We start from the raw sequence: 20,923 nt of genomic DNA, 5'->3' as shown, positions 1-20,923 counted from the left end.
CGTTACTGAGACACCCTCTCTAGTGGCTAACTCATTGGCAACTAACAGGGCCTAATGGTAAGAGCTGACACTAACTAAACTTGTGCCAGACCCCCTGAACAACATCACCAGGGAGAAAGAGAGAGGAAATGGAACCTGACCTCTGAACCTAGCCAGTGCGTCTCCCCCCAGATATGTCTCCCCACCCGCCATCCAAGAGTAACCGTCCTATCCAGGGATTAGCTTGCATTTGCAGAAGCAATGTTTGGCTGTTGGTAGGTCATGCTCAACTGCCTGCAGCACTATATAGTCATGTGATAGGAGTAGTGTACAAGGATGGTGATAGTAGTAGTGGTCTAAATGGTAAATGGATGGACTGCACTTATATAGAGATTTTATCCTTTCACCCATTCACACTAGTGCCACCTGCCACCATTGGGAGTTCATTCACTGATGAACGCAGCATCGTGGGCCTTTTGGGGTTCAGTATTGCCCAAGGATACTTTGACATGTGGCTGCCATGGTCAGGGATCGAACCACCGACCTTCCAATCAGTGGGCGATTGCACTACCAACTGAGCCACAGCCGCCTTTAGTCTATGATGTGATAGGAGTACTGGTCTGTGGTGATGTGATAGTAGTACTGGTCTGTGGTGATGTGATAGGAGTACTGGTCTGTGGTGATGTGATAGTAGTACTGGTCTGTGGTGATGTGATAGGAGTACTGGTCTGTGGTGATGTGATAGGAGTACTGGTCTATAGTGATGGCAATAGTAGTAGTGGCCTATGGTCATGTAATAGTAGATACTCAAATTTTAACTGTACATAGTCTAACTTCATCATAACTTATCGTTACATCACTACCAGAGTAGCTAGCTGTGCAAATATACTTGTATTTAAAATGTCAATTTACTGTAACAACTACAGTGCTACTCTCAATAAACATGAGACATCTATACCCTGAATATGACATTGTCCACTCTAGAATACTGTTAATGTTAAGCTTAACAGCTTAGCTAACATAGATAGCTAACTGTGGTTAGCAAACTGTTGCTAGCTAATGTTAGCTAGATGTAATGCACCAAATACCTAAAAATATGACTTAAATGACTTATGATTAAATAAGTATACAAAGACACAACTACAGATATGATGGTAATATGTAATAATACATACCCAACACAGAAAGATCACCTCAAACAGAAAGATTACCTCAGTTTTCTTGAGCTCTAGTATTGTTTACCTCAGATCTCCATGGCGACCATTGAGCACTGTTAACCACTTTATCCAACAATAACAGATGTGCGGTGGCACCCCTAAATCATCATGTACTGGGAAAATATTTTGCATGTGTTGTTTCTACATATATTGGAACACTTTTAGCACCCAGCCATATCAAAATTCAAGAATTGTGTTTATATAATATATATATATATATATATATATATATATATATATATGTATATATATATATATATATATATATATATAGCCTATATATATATATATATATATATATATAAATCTATTCATTACAATATTCAAATATCACATTTTTATGTTGATGTAGTTACATCGACATTCTTTCTTTTCCACTTATACAATTGGTGTTTCACCCTTGTCTATCTGATATCTAACACCATGTAGAGCACACAAACAGATGGGTTTGCATTTAACTCGTAGTGTATGGGCGACCTCTTGTGGTGGAGAACCATATCTTAGTTTTGCATTTTGCAAGACAGCACAAAGCATGCCGGGAGAGAGGTTTGAATTCTCATCGTAGAATTTCAATGAGTCATTATGCATAGAAGATTTTTGAAATTGCAACGAAACGTTGACATCTAAAGCCTATATGTAAACCCAATGTAACAACACCACCACCACCAACAACAACAAACACAACAACAACAACAACAACAACAACAATAATAATGTAACAACAAAAACAGGAACACATAATAATAACAATAATAATAACAACAGTATTATAACACCAAAACAAGACAAACAAACCAGTAATAACAATATAATAACAACGACAGCAACAACATCTCAAGTCAACATGACTGTCACTATATTTCCCGCTCTGGAGCCCAAATGTATTGACTTTGTTTTGTATGTATCTGTAGATTCGTGCCGTCGCTCTCCAGCTGGCGCTCAGTGAATTCCCAATGAGGATGATTGACGGGAGATCTGCTGACGAAGGCGGGCTGGAGAGAGCTGCGTAAAGTTAAACAGACGCAGCTGCAAAAGACAGGAAACCACATGGCATTGCCTTAAAAATAAAAGTGGACCCTCAGTAGTCAGGTCAGGATCATGGTCAGGATGCATTACAGGGGCAGTTGGGCAACCTAACTGCATGTTTTTTTTACCAAACACATTGAAGAATGTAAAATGAACAGGCTATCCAGAAAACAGAATATATGTACCTCTGGTCTGTAACCCCCCATGGGGGCTGTATATCCTATTCCAGGGATGGGCAACTGGAGGCCCGGGGTCCACATACAGCCCACACCCTCATTTGAAGTGGCCCTCAGTACAAGTACATGCATTTGAGCATGAAATCTTAAAAGTGCAGTGTAAAAATGCACAAAATGACTTCTTGCAATTAATGTTGGTCTGCTGTTCTTGCACTGAACAGTAAGTGGTTCATTTTTATTTGCTTCAAACCTTTTGTATTCCTATTTATACTGTGATACATGCATTTGAACGTGAAATATGTTAAGTTACTGCACTGTTAACATATTTAAAATTGCAGTTTCATCATATCTGGTTAAGTGCACGATCCTATATGTGCATCATTTTCGATAAAAAGAGGGAAAAGGTGAAAAAAGGAGTCGCGTAATGCAATTTCGTTTATGAACTCTTATTTTGAAACGTTATACCGGAAGTTTAATTTATGAATGGAGTTGTCTTGACAATGCTCAAGGGAAAATCAGCCGGGGGGGACTACGAAGATTATATCAAGTGGATTTGACAAGAAACTCATTCCATGATAATGAGGCTGTAAGACCGTTTTGAGTAAAGTAAGTTGGACTTTAAAATGCTGAATATGTATCGCTTCTTGTGTCGTAGTTAACATTCACGGACACTTTGCGGTCTTTGTGCTTCAGGTCACACTGGACTGTCATCTCTGCGCACTGTTACTTGTGACCTGTAATAAAACAAACAAGGCTGTTATTTTCTTGCCAAATACAAGCCGTTTTAACGGTTGAGATATGTTGGACAACCCGACGGCCGCAAATTAATTCAAGTGTGATGTGCTAACTCGCAGGTGATATCATAATGGATATCCACTGAGTTTAAGAGCAACAGCGGATTTTGGGAGTGCAGCGCGAGTACCGCTATCATCTGAAGTTGGATATCCTAATCACTGCAATGACTGAGTCCTCAAAACCGCCGTCAGGGTAAGTCCTTCAAAAATTAGTAATAAGGACGTAAACCTTTAGTCTTCCTCTGACTATTTGGTCAATTTAACACAAACTTTATCTATAATTAATCTAAATTCAGCTCGGAAAAGAGCTTCTAAAAAGTATGCGCAAATGTAGCGGTACATTTATCTTCTGTGCATTCAGTCTAGTATAAATATATTAAACAATACCAATCACTTTTCGTTATATTATGCTTTGTTTCTACATCCATTCATTATCCTTAACCACTTATGGCTTGCAACATTTATAAAAAAAACCACCATATGGTCTACTTTTACGCTTATATTTGTAAGTTACCAGCATCAATATTTTTCTTTATGACAGAAATTACACTGGTCAATAAAGCAAAGTGCGCAATATTTGAACTAAACTGAGTTGCAGCCCCATGACCAACACTTAAAAAGCCTTTAGTCAGTACTGACAACACAGAGTGTTCCAGCAGGCAAATCAGCCTGCTCTCCATTTGCCTTTACACTCTCTGCTACTCACAGACAATAAGTATGAACAGCTCTGGGGCAAAGCATAGTGCAACAGTATAGTTGGTTTCTAGTAGAGGGAGAGTGGCGTGGCGTTTTGCTGGCAGAACAACAACAACATCAGTATGTAGGTGATGTCCTCAATGTGCTTTTAATTGTGTCGTTTGGGGTGTGGCAGGCAGCTTGTGTCTCTTTGGTCTTTTCATCACATCATTATCTGTGAGGATAATATGGCACTGTAGATTTGTTTTTCCATTCAGCTTCCTTTTTTTGAAAATGACATGCTGTGGACAGAGATACATCACCTGGGGCCGGTTTCATAAAATAAGTTTACCAAAGGCTTAGCTCGGTCAGTCTGACTCATTTTCAGTTGAGTCGGTTCCATGTATTTAGTATAGTTCAAGCTCAGTTACAGTGGCAACTTATGCTGGCAACTATGTTGAATTTGCTTTAGAAAATGTTTAAGACTTACCAAAATAAACCAGGCTTGTTTGGTGAATTTTCACATGCTAAATGCCGAAAAATGCAACAGTTGAGGACTGTTAAATTAGTATATTTACTTATTTATTGCACTTTTATGTAGGAGGTAAACACCTGTTTTGCCCCTCAGATGGCAATGTGATACAGACAAGTACATTTCAGGGTATCTCAATCTAAATGAAGTATGGCTAGTTTGCAGTCAATGATTAATTTGTGCAAGTTTTTATGAAATATTAGTAAACCTTATATTCAATCTTTCATCATTTCTCAGTGATATATGAGATAAAAGATTGCACTATAGCCTTCTAGTTTGTTATAATTTGTTTTTATATGGATGGATATAGTTAAATTGTCCTTACAGTCTTGACTGGTTCATCTGGAATTTCAAACAGTAAATTCAAGTTAGAGTTTCAATGACTGTGTTAGTTGCTCACTGACCAGGTATGATCCAACATCATGATAGCATAATTAAGTGCTGCCTGGGTGCAAATTATGGTTATAGCTGTGTACTGTAGAGGTAAATATTGCTTACTTCATCAATTCTTAAGTCAGCCTCATCATTATTGTTTTGAGATGTGATTTCTGTGTGTACTGCTGTCATTTTAAAGGGCTCACACCTATTACCCATCATGCATTAGCTCCTCAGAACCCCCTAAACTACTATCTATACTGTAGGTGAGTGGTAAAGGCTTCAGTGGTAACTCTAGTAGGCTGTGATACTGTTTGAAAGAGTGTTGATGAGGGGAGTTAAGGTTTGGCCTAATTCTCCTCTGATCTTTCAAGTAAAGGTCCCTTGAACCAGATACTCTTAAATACAGTGATTTCAGACACTCAAGAGCTTTTTGGCCAAATTACAAAGTAGACTGGTCACACAGTCAACTGGCAGCGGACCAAAAATGCCTTTTTATCCAGTCAGTGTGTGACATTTCTGTCCATATAAATTACCATGACAACTCCTTTTGTGTTGTGATCTCTCTTTCGTCATCACACAGAGAGTAGCTACTTTACTACATAGCCCAGTGCTAATGAAACACAGCCCATTAAAACTACATGAACACACAGACACACAGACACACAGAAAAACAAACACACACACACACACACACACACACACACACACACACTAAGCAGACAAATGAGGAAGGAAGGGACTGTTCTTTTGAGCAAAGTGAAATTTGTTTGTACCTGTCCATTGAAATCTGACCAGTGTGTGTATGTGTGTGTGTGTGTGTGTGTGTGTGTGTGTGTGTGTGTGTGATCTGTCAGTGTTAAGAAAGCCTGAGTGTCATTTAGCATGGAATAGAAAGACACCTTCTTCCTCTCTCAGACACTAAATATTGTTCTGATTCCTCTTAGTCCACAGATATCAAAATTATTCAAATTCTGCTCCAAGATCTGGCAGTTCAATTCAATTCAATTCAACTTTATTTATAGAGCGCATTTCATGCACAAGGCAGACTCAATGTGCTTCACAATGGATATACATAAGTACAGTTTAAAAAACAAAACAAGACAACAGAAAAACAAACAAACAAAAACAAACAAAATTAGAAAAAATCCATTAAAAATTAATTGATGAGTGCAGGTAGACAAGCTATGCCATATTCACCACATTCACCACATACACATTTACTTCACACTTACTTCCATACAAGGCAAAATTATTTAATTAAAAATTCTATACTATAATCTCTTTTTTAAATAATATATTTGGGGCACATAAAATGCTTCCGACTTGAACCTGCTCCTGATTAAAACTTGTGTGTGAGTTGGAGCGTTGTGTATGGTAATAGCATTCAGACTAGAGTAGTTAAAGTCCTGTCTCTTCAATATGCACCATACACAATAGTCTTAATTAGCACGCTGGTGTTTTCCTCTGCATGTCTGGACCTGGTGTTTATATGTGTCTGTCTGTGTGCTTGTTTGTGTGTTGAATAAGCTTTAGTCCAGAAGCCCCTGATTAATGTGGTTTTGTTGCATGCTCTTAATTATCCACTCCCCAAGGAAGCAACAAACTAATATAAGTAAATGGAAGGAGAATAAAGAGAGAGCTTCTCAAATTAACTCTACATTTACAGCATCCTAACTTGTGTTTTCTTGAATCTTCAAAGTGTTTTCCTTTTTTTAAATGTTCCGTCTGTTCTCGAGACACAATTACGTGCGACGTCAGAACCTTGTGAGTTTTGGTCACATGGTCTGAAATAGAAAAACACGTTTGTTGCCATTTGTCTAGTGCATTTCTTATTTTATAATTTGCCCCATGAAGTGCAAACATAAAAGAAACCCTCACTTCTCGACATCTCACAACATCAACATCTCTTTACTTTTGGTAGGTCACACTTATTTTTTTAATGCATCTGTTGTTTGCCTCATTTCTGTTTGGATTCAGTTTTAAAACTCACCCACAGGAAGACAGACTGGCAGATTTTTACAGATAAATACAGTATGGGATTACAAATAACTGTCCGTTTATCCCCAGCACACACCCAGAGATAATTATTGGCTAGAGGACCAACAGTCCTGCTTGCCTGTGTGCCCTCATGAGACTGTATATGGAGGGATATCAACACCAGTTGCTAGCTGCAGAGTACTGTAAATGCTCATTCATTTAAAGCTGTGCCCACTGGACTAGAATGTCAGTCTCTCCCTTTGCATAGTATTTGAATGCCATGTGTGTCTGTCAGTCCATACAGTTTCCTAAAATAGTCTCAGAGAGAGATTCGGTATTGTCAGATAACGTTATCTCTTAGCGTCTTTTACTGCTGGGGTCTCAAATGATGGGAGATTTTGAGACACATGCAGACACAAGCTCCCCACCCTATCCTTCACAAAATCTTCTCTATTTCGAGGTTTAAGTTCCGTGTGGTCAGCCACGAGCTCAGCCCTGCTGACTAAGGGAGCTCCCTCTTTTTTTCTCTCTTTTACTTGAAGGCTATCCTGTATTTACTTTTCGCAGAGGAAGAGGAAAATGTTTTAGTGTATGTGGTCACATCTGGATATTCAGGGTTATTTTTGAGATTGGTTAAATTTAGCTCCCGTGAAAACGGAGATAGGCAAGAGAGATAGAATTTGAGGCTATGCGTTCTTGGCAGTAGTACAGTAAGTATCTGGATCTGCATTCACTTCACAGGCAGTCCTGTTTTAAATAGAGAGGGTGTGGATGCAATGCTTCCATGAGCTTGTTCTGCACGGATAGAAGCACGACCAAAGTACACACTGAACGTATTAGATCAAAAGCATTCAGTATAACCTTTGCTCAGTTTATCGGTTTAATAAGGAGTCAGTGTACAACCATAACACAAGACTGACTGATAAAGCTTTAGGTTGTTAAACTTTGTTCCATGTATGATTTAGTCATCTGAGCATGCTGAACCCATGAGATAAAGTAGTTAACATACTTAATTAAGTGCTGAAAGTGGTTATTCACATTTTATGGGAACGTACCCATCTTTAACCTGGAGAGACCCGTGGGTCCACCAGTGATCTCGGCCTGACATCAGTGTCTTTAAGAGACTGTAGTGGGCTGGGCTGGGTTCTGTTGTAGCTCAACAGTGAAGATACTGGCATTATATGACATTAGATGACCTGAAGTATGTCATGCTTGGTGTCTTACTTTGGTATTTTGATGGTATTTTTGAATTTTTTTTTATCAGTTCTTGGAAAATTCAGCACCAAATCTGTTGTTGTTGACATAATTGAGCATGGGAATGGTCATTCATTTACTTCCATCATAATGCTGAATGAGCTCAAATTAATCCTGAGGTTTCCAATTAAATCCACCTAATACATTTGGTAAATACTGTTGAAATGATGCCTCCTCTTAAAGATCCCCTGTCTCCCTTAAAATAGACAAAAATGGGTCTATGGTGGGTCTCTTAGGCTTAATTAAGTGGTATTTGATTAAGAATTACAGCAGCGTTTAGTGTGGTTAATGTTCCAAGTAGGAGTTTATTATCAGGGCAGGCACATCTGGATTAATTAATGGGTCCTTAGTCTGTGCACAAATCAAAGTGGTACAGACTCTGTGACTGTTTTTACTCCAAAGCCATGCCACGATACAACTGAAACAGTTAGACTGGCTGTATTTATAGGTAGTTGTGCTCCTTAGGCTTAATTATATTATCCAGCCCTTGTTCTGTTATTTGCCAACATCTGTCCTTTGTAAAAGAGAGCTTTGGCACTGCACCTTTAGCAACAAAGTATGTCTTGTATATCAGTCTCATGTATCTGTAGTTTAGTGTATCTGTCTGTACTGCTATCATGCAGCTGTTCTGGGCTGCTCGGCTTTATTTCTGGAAGCCTGCAGTCATATGTTAGTCACTGTGGTATGCGGGTCTGCCGAGAGGAAGACAGACGGGCTGCATGTGTGTGCGCAGACTCCTTGAACACCAATTGACTTGCCATATCAGTGGTATCGTCTGATAAGACAGAGGTGGCGGAGTGCTCTTGTACAAGTTGTTATAGTTTTGCACATATTAAACCCTTTAATTGCTGCTGTTATCTCAGTAATAGGAACATACAAACTACAACCATTTTATGCCACCATTTCAGTAATCAGCAGCAGTCATTTTCAAGAAATTATGTCTTTCTTTAAGTGTTGTGGGCATTAGTGAATACAGAAAAAAGAAACCCTTTATTTGTAGCTCTTCTCTGCAAAAACCGGATTCAGTGGTGAAGACCCCATTGAAAACATTTTAGACATCATTTTACTATAGCTTTTCACTGATTTATGTGTTATATTTTCAAATCAAAGGATCCTGGGGTGCTTAAAAGCCAACAATATCTGTAACATAAGTGTTTTCCTTCTTGTTTCTCCAGCAGGAGCTCTCTCTAATTGAACAAGCTGCTCAGGGAATAGAGAACAGACTAATTATTATTTCCTGCTGTTCTGCTTCTACATTCCATCTCTCCTTCCTTTCTTCTCTGATGTTGGACTCCACCCATCTACCCTTTTCTATTCCCTTTATTGTTGCTCTCCAGCCATATGGGGCTTTGTGCCACCTGAGATTCCTGTGTCTCTCCCTCTTACCAACCTTCATTATCCCTCCTTCCCTTTTCCCTCTGTTCCTCCTGTGTTGTGGGCCTGTTTGCCATCCACAAGCTCTATGTGCACCCATAAAAACAATACTTACACTGTAAATTCTTATGAGACTCAACAACTGATTTATTTACCTCCCCTTATGAGATTAAGTTCAAGTTCAAGTTAAATTCTGAAGTTAGAATATCAATTAGGAAACACCAGCGAGCTTGCGTTGACATTGAGGCTTGAGAGTTGATTTGAAACGTGAGAGGATCAGGACCTTTACTTAAGTGAACCAACTGATAAAGGTGTGCTATTAGCTCATTACTTGACTGCAGGACAGCCTGATTTGTATACTAAGTGTAATGAACACTAAGAACACCTGTCCAGTAAAACACAGCTGCCTCTTTATTGATGTCAACACATAAATCTACACAAGTGTCAGTCATATTTATAAAAGTAAGGTCTAGACAGTTTTTCCCATCTCTCCAGACACAAGGGTAAATTTGCTTCCTATTTTTGTGGAGCTATTGTTGTCTTGGAACATATGTTGTGTTGAACTGCGACAGCCTCTGTGTCACTGGTCATAAGTGGACAAGATGACTAAATGTGTGAAGAGAGGACGTGAGAGGATAGGAAAGAGGAGGAGAGGATGGGTGTGGGTGCTGTTACAGTAAGTAGATTTCTCTCCTTTAAGTAGGTGTGAAACAGATACCCCTGGATCACCGGTTGCTGACTTAACCTGAGGTCATTGCAATACATCCAGAATGCAAACCCTTAAAATAACTGTCAGGAGTGTAAGCAACCTAATTGATCCCAATGAGCAACAGTTCATTTGGCACCTGAGTTGTGGTGTTGTCTTTTTTTCCTCCCTTGGGTTATTATGTTACTGTTACTGACTCTGCACTCCTGTTGAACAGATTGTGCTGAGCTCTAACCTGCTTGATTTAATATTGGTAGAGAGGTTGTCACTCTGAACATTGTAAACCATTCCAGAACAATATATTTTTCTTTTAAATGATGTATATAAACACAGCAGCATCTTTAACACAGCCAAACTGCACCTCCATTGATAAAAACAAAGTGTTGGGATTTCCTACACTCATTCAGTCCACCAGAGCCTTCAGACAGTTTGTCATTCAGGTTGTAATACACTTGGAGTTTGAATTCTAATGTATTGCATTTGAGGCAATCCTGCTCCAAATGAGTGTTGCTTAATCGCTCAAATTCTGAGAAAGATTTATGATTGTATACAAACTGCAACAACAGGCTTATACCATGGCATGGCATGTAGTAAAGTGCTGTCTGCCTAAGAGTGGAGCCATTTGTATTGATTTTATGCTATTATTGGTTAATTTGATTAAAAAGTACAATATATTACCCTTGTGAACTATAATAATAGTGTGGCTCTTTGTTACCTCCACCTTTGAATGAGGTAGGTATGACAGTTAATGCAAAATTGGACTCAGCAGGTTATTTTATATATCGCGTAACGTTAATGTTGCGGCAGTAAGTGGTTACCAGTGTAAATGTCAACCTGTCTTTAACGTCAGCCTTGTAATTATACACTGCGTGTATCCACATATGGAGCTTTGGTAAAGGTTCCCAGTGGAGTTCTAGTCTTCTAGTAGCAATGTGGAACTGTTTGTTTATCTCATTTACATGCACATGACGCACATGCATGCTCGTGGGTTGGCACCTGTGTGATGTGATAGTTCTATCAATGATTTCCCACTTATCCATTGGTCCGCTGGTTGTAAAATGCCAAGATATGCTGCAATGTACCAGCAAAGACTACTGAATGTCAACATGACTTTTCTTCGAAAAAATATATTTTTAAAGTTCCATTACTTAGTTATACTTAGTTATAACTGTGCATAAAAGCAGATATTTAAACAAAAATGTGTCTACAGTTTGCACTTTAATGTGCTCCTACTGTCTCCATGTTTTGTTCCCTGGCTGTAGCTATGAGGGCAGTAGTGAGGTTGTGGTGGACCACCTCTGCACTGTGAATAAAGAGGGTCACACTATCATTATCACTGAGCCAGTTAACTTGGCATTGCCATGGGGTGGGGCTTTTTACCACATGACTGGTAATATGAGCATCATGGCATTTGCTGAATTAGGAAATTGTGTGCCTAGCAACTGCAAACAAATGCTTTACTGAGCTCATATGTCTCTAATACTTACTTGTAAGACAGAAAGTATTTCGCTCTCTCTCTGTCTGTCTTTCCCTTGCTTTCCCCTGCTTGTTTCTTCTTTCTCCTTGTTGTTCTTCTCCTTCTCTTTCTCTTTCTCTGGGTCACTTTGTGCATGCACCTAAAATCGACAGCTGCTGCTAAACTGAGGTCTGGACTCTTCCGCAGTCAAGTGGTGTAAATATAGGTTGCTATGGGGACACCATGACACCCAAGGGGTATGCTGACAGTGTATGTGAGTGTGAGATAAGTGGCTCAGGGTGCAGGATGTGTATCATTCATACTGTGTCCAATGCACAACAGGAGGTTAAAACTCAAGTGTGCACAGAGACAATTGCGTGTGTGCTTCCCTGTAAGTGGGTGGGTGTGGTCTTGAAGTGGCACTCGGGGATAAAAACATACTTACTCTGTTGATGTTTTGTATGCTTCACTGATATGTCTCCCAAACAATATTCCATGTTGAACTGAGCCCATTTTTAAACCTTTTTTGAATAGAGTTATAATAATTTAAAATGAAACGCATTTTGCAGTGTTGCTTTATATTCATTTTGTTTTCTAAATTAGTAATATACTCTTTCACGACTAAGCTTTATGTAGGACTCTTGGTTTCAGTGTCAGTATTGGATGTCTGACAGTTATCAACCACTAAGCCAGAGTTATGGGTGTATTTTCACACAAAAAACAAAAGATTACCAGCTATAAGATTAAAATACTGTCAATTGAATATATGTTAAAAAAAAAGATTTAGCAAATGATCACATTCTGTTTTATTAAGGTTTTAGACAATGTCCCCACTTTTTTGGAATGGGGGTTTTACTTTTATAGGAGTAAATTATAAGAGGCACCCATCCCCAAACAACCATATCATCATCTATCATTATGTATTAAATGTGGACATCGTCATATAGCAAGACATTACCTAGTGTTTTGCTCGTGGGTGATTCGAGCTATGTCAATGTCAGGAATATAGACTGTTTAAGGTCAAGAATCAAACCACCATGACCACAATCAAGCCCCCCACTCCAACAACTGCGCTACTGCTGCCTTTAATGTCCTCAAACTGTTTTAAAGCCATTGGCAGGAAATAAAAGTTTGTTTTGTAGAGCTACAAAATTGATTGAGTTTCTTTAAACATAATCATCTCAATCAGGTATTTTGATGGAAATTAAAGTTTAACAAGACAAGCAAAGTTTTTGTATTTTTCCCAACTGCTTTGATTCTAAAACTGGACATTTATTTGACAGGACATAATAGATCTAAAACACCAACCATCACCTAGTCTTTAGGAAAGGGTTAGTTACTAGTGTGACATGTGTTTATGTGTGCCGAAGACCAAAAGCCTTTTTACTTTTCAAAGAGAAGGACTTGCAGTTCAGTTCAAATCTTGCCTCAGTGTTTATGTCCCTCAAACAATGTTATTGTGGACATGCATTTTGAATATAACAGTCCTTATAATATGGGATAGAGTTTTGATTTGATCAAATGTTTAAATTCTCAGAATACACAAAGTGTGTCAGAGCGAATGTACAAATAGGTCAGTCAGCGCTGGGCCAATTAATCTGCTCCATTCACAGTCGGTTGTGTTCATTAGAGAATAGTGGCTCATTGTTTTAGTGATCCTATTGTCTGATGCTGAAAAACTCTCATCTGAGGGATGTTCATGTTCTGGCTGTCTGTCTATCTTAGTTATTGTCTGTATGACTGACTTACTGACTTCATGAGTCAGTGTGGCTCCATCTGCTGCCTTAAATCATTGTTTGATTTACTCACACAATCCACAGAAGACTTTGTTGTTTAGAGTGGACCAGTCTGTCTGTCTCCGCTTTTCTCATGCTGTCCCATTTGTCTCACCTTATTCTTGGGGTAGCTACTGTAGAAATTATTATGTATTATTATGGGCTAGGAATAAGGTCAGTTGGAGTTACTGGACCCTTAAGAAAGTGAGTAAAATATCAAATACACAACCATTATTTTGTATATCTGTATACGTTTAAGGATCAAGAGAAGATGAGAAGGAAGTAGGGACAGCAGAACATAGTGTTCAAGTTAAAAACCGACCACTTGTTAATGGAATTTTGTTTGGTGGTGCTTGTGCTGACAGAGCATAAAACTAATATATTCCAGTATTTTTACAAGACCTTTCAAAGTGGGAACTTTTCAGGCTGTGTTTCCATGGCTGGGATAAATACAGCCACTGACAGTTACTTCTTTCCCTAGAAAAATCCTGAAGGTAGTCTCCAGTGTGTCTGAGCAGTGTTATGTAATTTAACTTGTCAACTAAAAACAGTAATCTGACTGTGACATTCATGGATTTGCATTGTACACGCAGTGGCACTGTGTTTGCAGTAATCTTGCCAAACCTGTAATTTGTGGAGCTTTTTCTTTTTTCTTACATTCTGAAACCATCTGACACCTTTTCCATCTCTCTCTGTAACCATTTTAAATTTCTGCATTTTCCATTTTGGCCTGTATTCACACTGATCTGTATCTTAGCACAAACACAACCACAGTCATACTCACACACTCAGGCTTGGCATCTAAGTGCCTTGATCAGGAGTGAGCATGGGGCGTGGTTGTATTTGGGTCAGGGAGGAGGTAGCCTTACGTACAAGCACATAGACATGCAGACAATTAGACTAATCTGTTAAAGAGACTAACAGACAGACAGCAAAATAGGATGACTGGTAGGCTGTGAATAGCCTAAATCTACCTGCAAACAATTTGTGCTCACTAACACATTACACTGACATATTCTATATTCAGTTACTGGCACCAAAGATCATGTTGATGAGAATCAAAAGTTCACCAAATGCTTGTTGCTTGTGCTCAGAATTGTTGTTGCTGTTAACTTAGTACTTGATTGAATATTAGCAAATCTTAATCATGATTTTGTTAATTTTACACTGTATTGTATTTAGTCAAAACCCCTGTATGTCTGTTTGGGGAACCTGGTCTCACAGGAATCTGTGAAATAGCCACGGATTCGCTTAACTCAAAATCCGTGGAATAGCCACGGAATAACTCAAATATCCGTGAAACTGACGCTACAGTGCAAGTTAATGACAGTCGTATACCGTGGCTATTCCATGGATATTTTTTCCTATTGGTTTGTTCCAAGTCACGTGACTTTCAAGGTCCCGGCAGAAAAAAAAATCAATATTTTGACTTCATTTCTGCATAAAAATGGATTTTCATCACATTTCTATTGAGAAATATATGCTTTATTTTCTAAATATTCACTCAGTGAATGTACATAATCACTTTGTATGTTGGAATAGCCACGGGATATGACTGTCATTAACTTGCATTGTAGCGAAATCCGTGTCAGTTTCACGGAAATTTGAGTGATTCCGTGGCTATTCCACGGATTTTGAGTTAAGCAAATCCGTGGCTATTTCACGGATTCCTGTGAGACCATGTCTGTTTGGGTTAAGACAGTCTCAAAGTCTTCCACCTTATAATCACCTGCCAGACTGTGTGTACATCTGACTTTAACACACACACCAGGGTTTTGGAAGAAATCCCTGTAGTTTATGCCATTAAGAATGACTCAGAGATATCTCAATCAAGCATGTGTCATTGCTCCATCATCAATACTACTATATATAATGTTCAGTAATAAATGGCAACCAGTATTATCTTAGAAGTGAGAATGCACTTGTAGAAGCTCAGACGCTGTATTGAAATGAATCTAATGAAGTATCATAAACTACAAAATTGTCTCCAGCCATGTTTACTGTGGGTAATAATTAAAAAAGAATTGCTCTTATTCTTATAGCAGCTTTCAAGGGACCCAAGGACACGTTACATTTACGGAGGCAAAACAAATAACACAAGACCAGAAAATCATGGCCGAATGTTTGCCCAAGATAACAGAATTGACTCCAGAACTAAAACTTTTACGGACTACAGTTTTTGTCAAAATTGAGTGAAGTGACTGATAAAAGATGGACAACTCATCTGTAATATTTACAAAATAACGATACTTTTCACAATGCACTGACAATGTTGTGTGAATTATTTACTGGGGTGACTTGGATTACTTACATTTTCACACTTTGTTTTATTTACGTTTAAGACAACGGCCCAACTTTTTTTTGGAATTTGGGTTGATTATAATTTTAGACCACATGAGCCAACAGCACTTTTGGCACTTTGGGATGAATTCAGCATCTATTTGTTTTAGATTATTACCTTTGAAACTTTAAAAAAAAACATTAACTTAACTGTCATAAACACCTGAAGCCCAAACAGATTTAAAAGAGGAAAGTGAGAGAAATATATCCTTGTTAAATGCTGTTTAGTCAAGTGAAAACAACTGAGTGGTTCTGAGAGGTCCATTAGTAACCCTGTGTGTGTGTGTGTGTGTGTGTGTGTGTGTGAGAGAGAGAGAGATCCCATTAGTAACTCAGCCCCTGCAGCAGCTCAGCACTTACCGCCCCCCTGTGCCCATTCCCTGCCTTTCCTTTACTCTCTCACTCTTTCTCTCTCTGTTTACCCTCGCCCATTCTAACTCTGTGGGAGACGAGGCTTCTCCTAAAGGAGTCTTTGTGCGTGTTAGAGAGAGGGAAAGAGAGAGAGCGAGAGGGAAATGTTATGGTGAGACAAACAGCAAGTGAGAGGGAGAGCAGGATACTAGCTGACTGTGTTAAGCCTGGCCTTGGCCCAGTCCCACACTTCCACAGAGCCAAGTTCTGTTTACCTTTGGGACTTGAAAAATACAGAAATCCCATGCATATACAGGTCGTTAAGCAGCTTATGAAAATCATCTTCATATCTTGTGGATAAACTGTATGTATTTGAATGCACTTTTATTTGGAGCACCTTGCACTTAGTTATTAGAAATGATCTGCACTCGATTGAACTTCTTTTTATGATCAATACTGTCAAACTCTGAAATATAGTCTGTCAATCCACAATGCATCCACTTAAAAAACACTTTTCTACATTACATAATGAGTCAATGACACTATGGGTCTTGTGGGTGAGAGTTAGTTGATATCCGACTTAGCTGTTAATGGTTAACTGTAGCCAGGTTAGAGTCCGCTCACTCTGCTATGTTCACGTGCATTCTTTCCTCTCTGTTGCTGTTACATTGGGCAGGAGTCCCATGAAGGATACTGGATAATTCACCACTGGATTTAACACATGCATTCTCTCTGAGAGTGTGCTTAATCCTTGGAACTGGATTTTATAAACAGCCTGATATAAAACACATATTGGAAACACTTAATCAACACAAGGACTGTTTTTGACGTGAGTGGGATATTTTTCTTTTGTTATCTCAGGCTAATATTTGTGCTGTGAAGTCAGAGAGGGAGTGCGTGCGGAAACGTGTGCTGTACAATAGCTGTTTGTCATTGTTAGCTGGATGAAGTGTTTAATTTCTGTCTAATCAGCTGTGTCTGTCAGGCTAAGTACAGTTTACGTCAAGTCGAGGTCAAATGTGCAGATAGCAGCATCTCGTCGCCAGCATGTCATTGACATCTGCCACATCTCCACACATAGGAGCTGTGGTTAGACTGTGCTCTGCACTCTTATCTGTTTGTTTATGCTTTTCATAGAGCTATTGTCACAATACTAAATTATGCATGGTATGCACCTGAGCAGTACCGTTTGACCCTCTAAATATTGCCACTTTTAATATTTTTTGATGCCATAAAAATTAAAGTTATTCTAATACTAAAATACAAACATTTTCAGATGGTTTCACTCACTTTTGTTCCAACCTACTCAACCCTAATGTTTACATTTTAGTACTGTGATTAATGGCGAGTTCACTCTAAACACACAGTTATAATGAGTTTTAGGCCTTGAAGATTAAATATTAGTATTGGTATGTAATAGATTGGATGATAAATGTTAATGTTAATGTGTTAATGTTAATTTTATTAAGTTACATGAACTTTAGTGTTGTTTTTCAGTTTGTTTTGGGAAGAATGTATGTTGATCACGCTGTAACAAAACAAAACAAAACAAAACCAACATGGAACCAATGGCCACTAACACAAACTGCAGCCTGGTCAGAATTTATCAGCACACCCAGCTTTTGTGTTACGATGGTGTGTATGGCCATCTCTTTTCATTAAATAGCTACTTTTTAAAATTAGTTTCTCTTAACATTACTGAAATCTAATATGTGTATTATGAGTTCAAAGAGGTAAAAAATGAGATCCAGTGAGGGTTGTTGTTTGCGTTAAAGTAACAATTTTCCTTTAACTTTCTGAAAGCAGGCATTGAAAGACAGTAGAATTATGAGTGCTTTGGAGTCATATTAGCAAGGGTGTTATTATGAATTATTAAATTATTATTCAGAGGAGTGTTGGGAACAGATTGAATAAGCAGCTGCTCAGGGCTGGATCATATTGACAACCAAAAAGATCAGCTCAGCATAATTGTAAACTGTTATGTAATCTAAGTGAAGAAAAGGTTGTGTCACAAACAGAAAGACAGAAAACAGTCATTGATATTCAAGCTGCTCCTGCAGTGGTAGCATGGGTTGTGTTCATTAAGATGTCTGCTGTGTAACTAAGACTAAACTGAAAGACAGAAAAACAATAAATTATTCAGAGGAACCAACATGATTTAAGTTGTTTTAATAAAATGAATAACACTGAATTAGAACCAGAAGCAATACACATATACAGAAGCTGAAGCAATGCACTGTTTACTTGTAATCAAAACATGTCCTTGATGGATCAGATAACAGACTGATATGCAAATTGTAAACGTGATACTCGTGGTACAATGTGTGAAATAAATGCCTACGGTGCTAAACTACTTCATGGAAAACCTTCAGTAGTACAACACCTAAAAAGTTAATAATATCGTCCTCTGTATCCTCTGTGTTATTGTCATCTCACAGGAGGAGAATGAAGGCACGTGCCCCACCTCCGCCCCAGGCCCCTCTACCCGCCCCACGCCACATCTTCAGAAACACTGTGCCTGATGGGGGAGGGACATCAAGCATGGACACCAAGGAGAATGTGCTAAGGCCGACTGTGGATTTACAGCTAACCCTACCACAGGGATATCAGACTTCTGTAACTGAGGATGGCAGGTGAGAGAGTAGAGAGGGGCACGAAGCACACATTTAATATGGGCATTTCCTGTTGATGGTGTATCCTGTTGAATAGTGTTTATACTATGCATAAAAGTGTTTAGATCCACAAATATCAGCATCTTAGCTGTTGCTTAGCTAAACAATATGATGTCACTGTATGTTGTGACTATTATTGACCCGTCACCAGACAAACAATATAAGACCCATTTGTTGCTTGTAGGTCTGTTTTGGTTTTTGTGCCAGTGGGGCCTTGTAAAGGGGTCCCATTCCCAGTCTCAGCACATGCTTTGTCCCAGAGAGTTGTCCTGCTAATGCTCTGCCCCTAATGAGGTTCTCTCCTCTGGGGCAGAAAATCAGGGATGCCTCCTTATTACAGGACAAACTAAAAACACACAGACTTTTATGCCAGTAGAAGTCTCTGTGCTACTTACGACTTGTCAAAGTAAGTTGGTTTCTTTTTTGGCTCGGTTTGATGCAAAACAAACTTCACCTCAGTGTGTTTATGATTTATGAATCGCCGTAGTTAGGCAGTAACGGTCACAATCCTTTTCAATGGCATCTGCTATGTTGTTGTTGTTGAATGGAGATTTCCCTTTCATCCATAAGTCTTTATGTGTTTTCCACTGCGATTGCCGATCAATCAGCTGAATCTTTCATTTTGATGAACAGGCTTACTGGTGCTCTGCTGGTAAAATCTTGACATAAATAGGCTCCAGCCTTATACTAGGTTTTGTTTTCTATTAAAAAGGGAACAATCGATGGTAAAACACAGGGAACATTTTGGTAAGCCTTTCAAACTGCCTGCCATTACTTACAACTATTTTAAAAGCTAGATATTATTGCGGCTTATAGATCATTTTTGGGAAAGTAATGTATGATATTACATTTTAACTTCAGGTGGGCTGTGTTTACAATTTATCTCCTGACATTGCTCACTCACACTCACTAACATTAGTGCCTGATACTGTGATCACTCATATGGTCATAAAAGATAAGATATGGTGTCATAAACACAAAAATGCATCATAAATAGCAGATACTAGCTCAACCCTCAGCTATTGCTGTCATCAATTTATTATGAGAACATGGACAGTTAAACACTTAAAAGTAAACTATCAAGACCTACTAATAAAATAAAATCTTTTGTGGTGATATTTAAAAAAATTGTTCAATTAAATTTCTGTGGCTCTGGTGTAGAGGTTTGGAGGATTGATGGTAATTCTGTAATAGTACAGATATGATTATAGTAATATGCTAACATTGTGTCTTTTAATGCACTATAGCAACTTCAAGATACAGATAATGTTTCAGTTTTGTGAGGTGGGGAATTGTAGGTGAAATGTATGCTGTTAACCTTTTAACCCCTCGATGTACCCTAACCTGACCTGGATCTGTTAAGCAGCTGTAAAGATAGATAATGCATTACCTCCACTCTCCCACATAGTCTTTATCTAGTTGTGCCATTGATTTATTATACAAACATCATGCTTACACTTAATATATAGATTCATATTCAAACCAAGTATGCCATTTTTATGACTGGACCAATTCATCACATCAAAAATTATATTTAGATGCCTTTTGCCTAATCTTAGACGGATGTCCCTGTAATGTAACTTGTCAAGATTTGACATTTTTATGATGCAGAATCCAGTTAAACTGAAGCTCAGTAACAATGGACAATGCTTGGCAACTTAACATGCCTTTATAGAAACCAGGTTCATGTGGCGGTTTACTGGTTAAAATGATAAGCATATAATCTCTGAAATCAATTTAAGAAACACATATTAACGCAGGACACTGGATCTGTTGATTGCAGATGGTTGTTTTAGTTGTAGACTGTGTTCATGTGTTAGTGATCGTCAATGGTGTCCTTTGTAGTGGTATCTCTCTCAGTTCTGTCATCTGATCTGGCTGTTCCCAGAAAACATTGGAGTCTGTCTCTTGGTTTCTTTATCTGAGGATTGACAGGTAGTACTGCAGGCCTCCTCATCAGTTGCACCCCCACACACACAAACAGAGAATTCTCTAGAATGTCTACACTGTTCATTGTTCAGGAGCCAAATCCGCAGAGTTCTTCTCCTCTCCAAAACAAACTGACCAGATAATCAAAACCAGTAAAAACACTGAATAAATCTGTTTCATGTGACAACCCTGTGTTTCTCAGATGCTGTTTGGCACGGCGTCTGTGGAAACACCTTGGCTCAGTGTTGTTGATCATTGTTTATTGTTTATTTAAGCAGACTTAGCAGTACGAATAAACATATAATCAGAAAG

General features: G+C 38.6%; 1 protein-coding gene across 4 annotated transcripts in view; it reads left to right on the top strand.

The window, feature by feature from the left end:
• The first annotated feature begins 2,891 nt into the window (after positions 1–2,891).
• Positions 2,892–20,923, top strand: part of cobl (cordon-bleu WH2 repeat protein) — a 56,079-nt gene continuing 38,047 nt past the window's right edge. For 2 of the 4 annotated variants that reach the window (XM_059339415.1, XM_059339412.1), the window contains exons 1-3: positions 2,928–3,004; positions 3,253–3,385; positions 18,449–18,643. In XM_059339415.1, coding sequence (XP_059195398.1) covers positions 3,357–3,385; positions 18,449–18,643 — 224 coding nt within the window. In that variant the 5' untranslated portion in view covers positions 2,928–3,004; positions 3,253–3,356. Of the gene's footprint in view, positions 3,005–3,252; positions 3,386–16,675; positions 16,840–18,448; positions 18,644–20,923 lie in introns of those variants that run through there. The other 2 variants (XM_059339414.1, XM_059339413.1) reach the window with 2 other exon arrangements.

Source organism: Centropristis striata, chromosome 8 (genome assembly GCF_030273125.1).
Source record: "Centropristis striata isolate RG_2023a ecotype Rhode Island chromosome 8, C.striata_1.0, whole genome shotgun sequence".
Taxonomy (NCBI): domain Eukaryota; kingdom Metazoa; phylum Chordata; class Actinopteri; order Perciformes; family Serranidae; genus Centropristis; species Centropristis striata.
The sequence above is the reverse complement of the archived record's forward strand: the minus strand, read 5'-3'. Positions and strand labels throughout refer to the sequence as shown.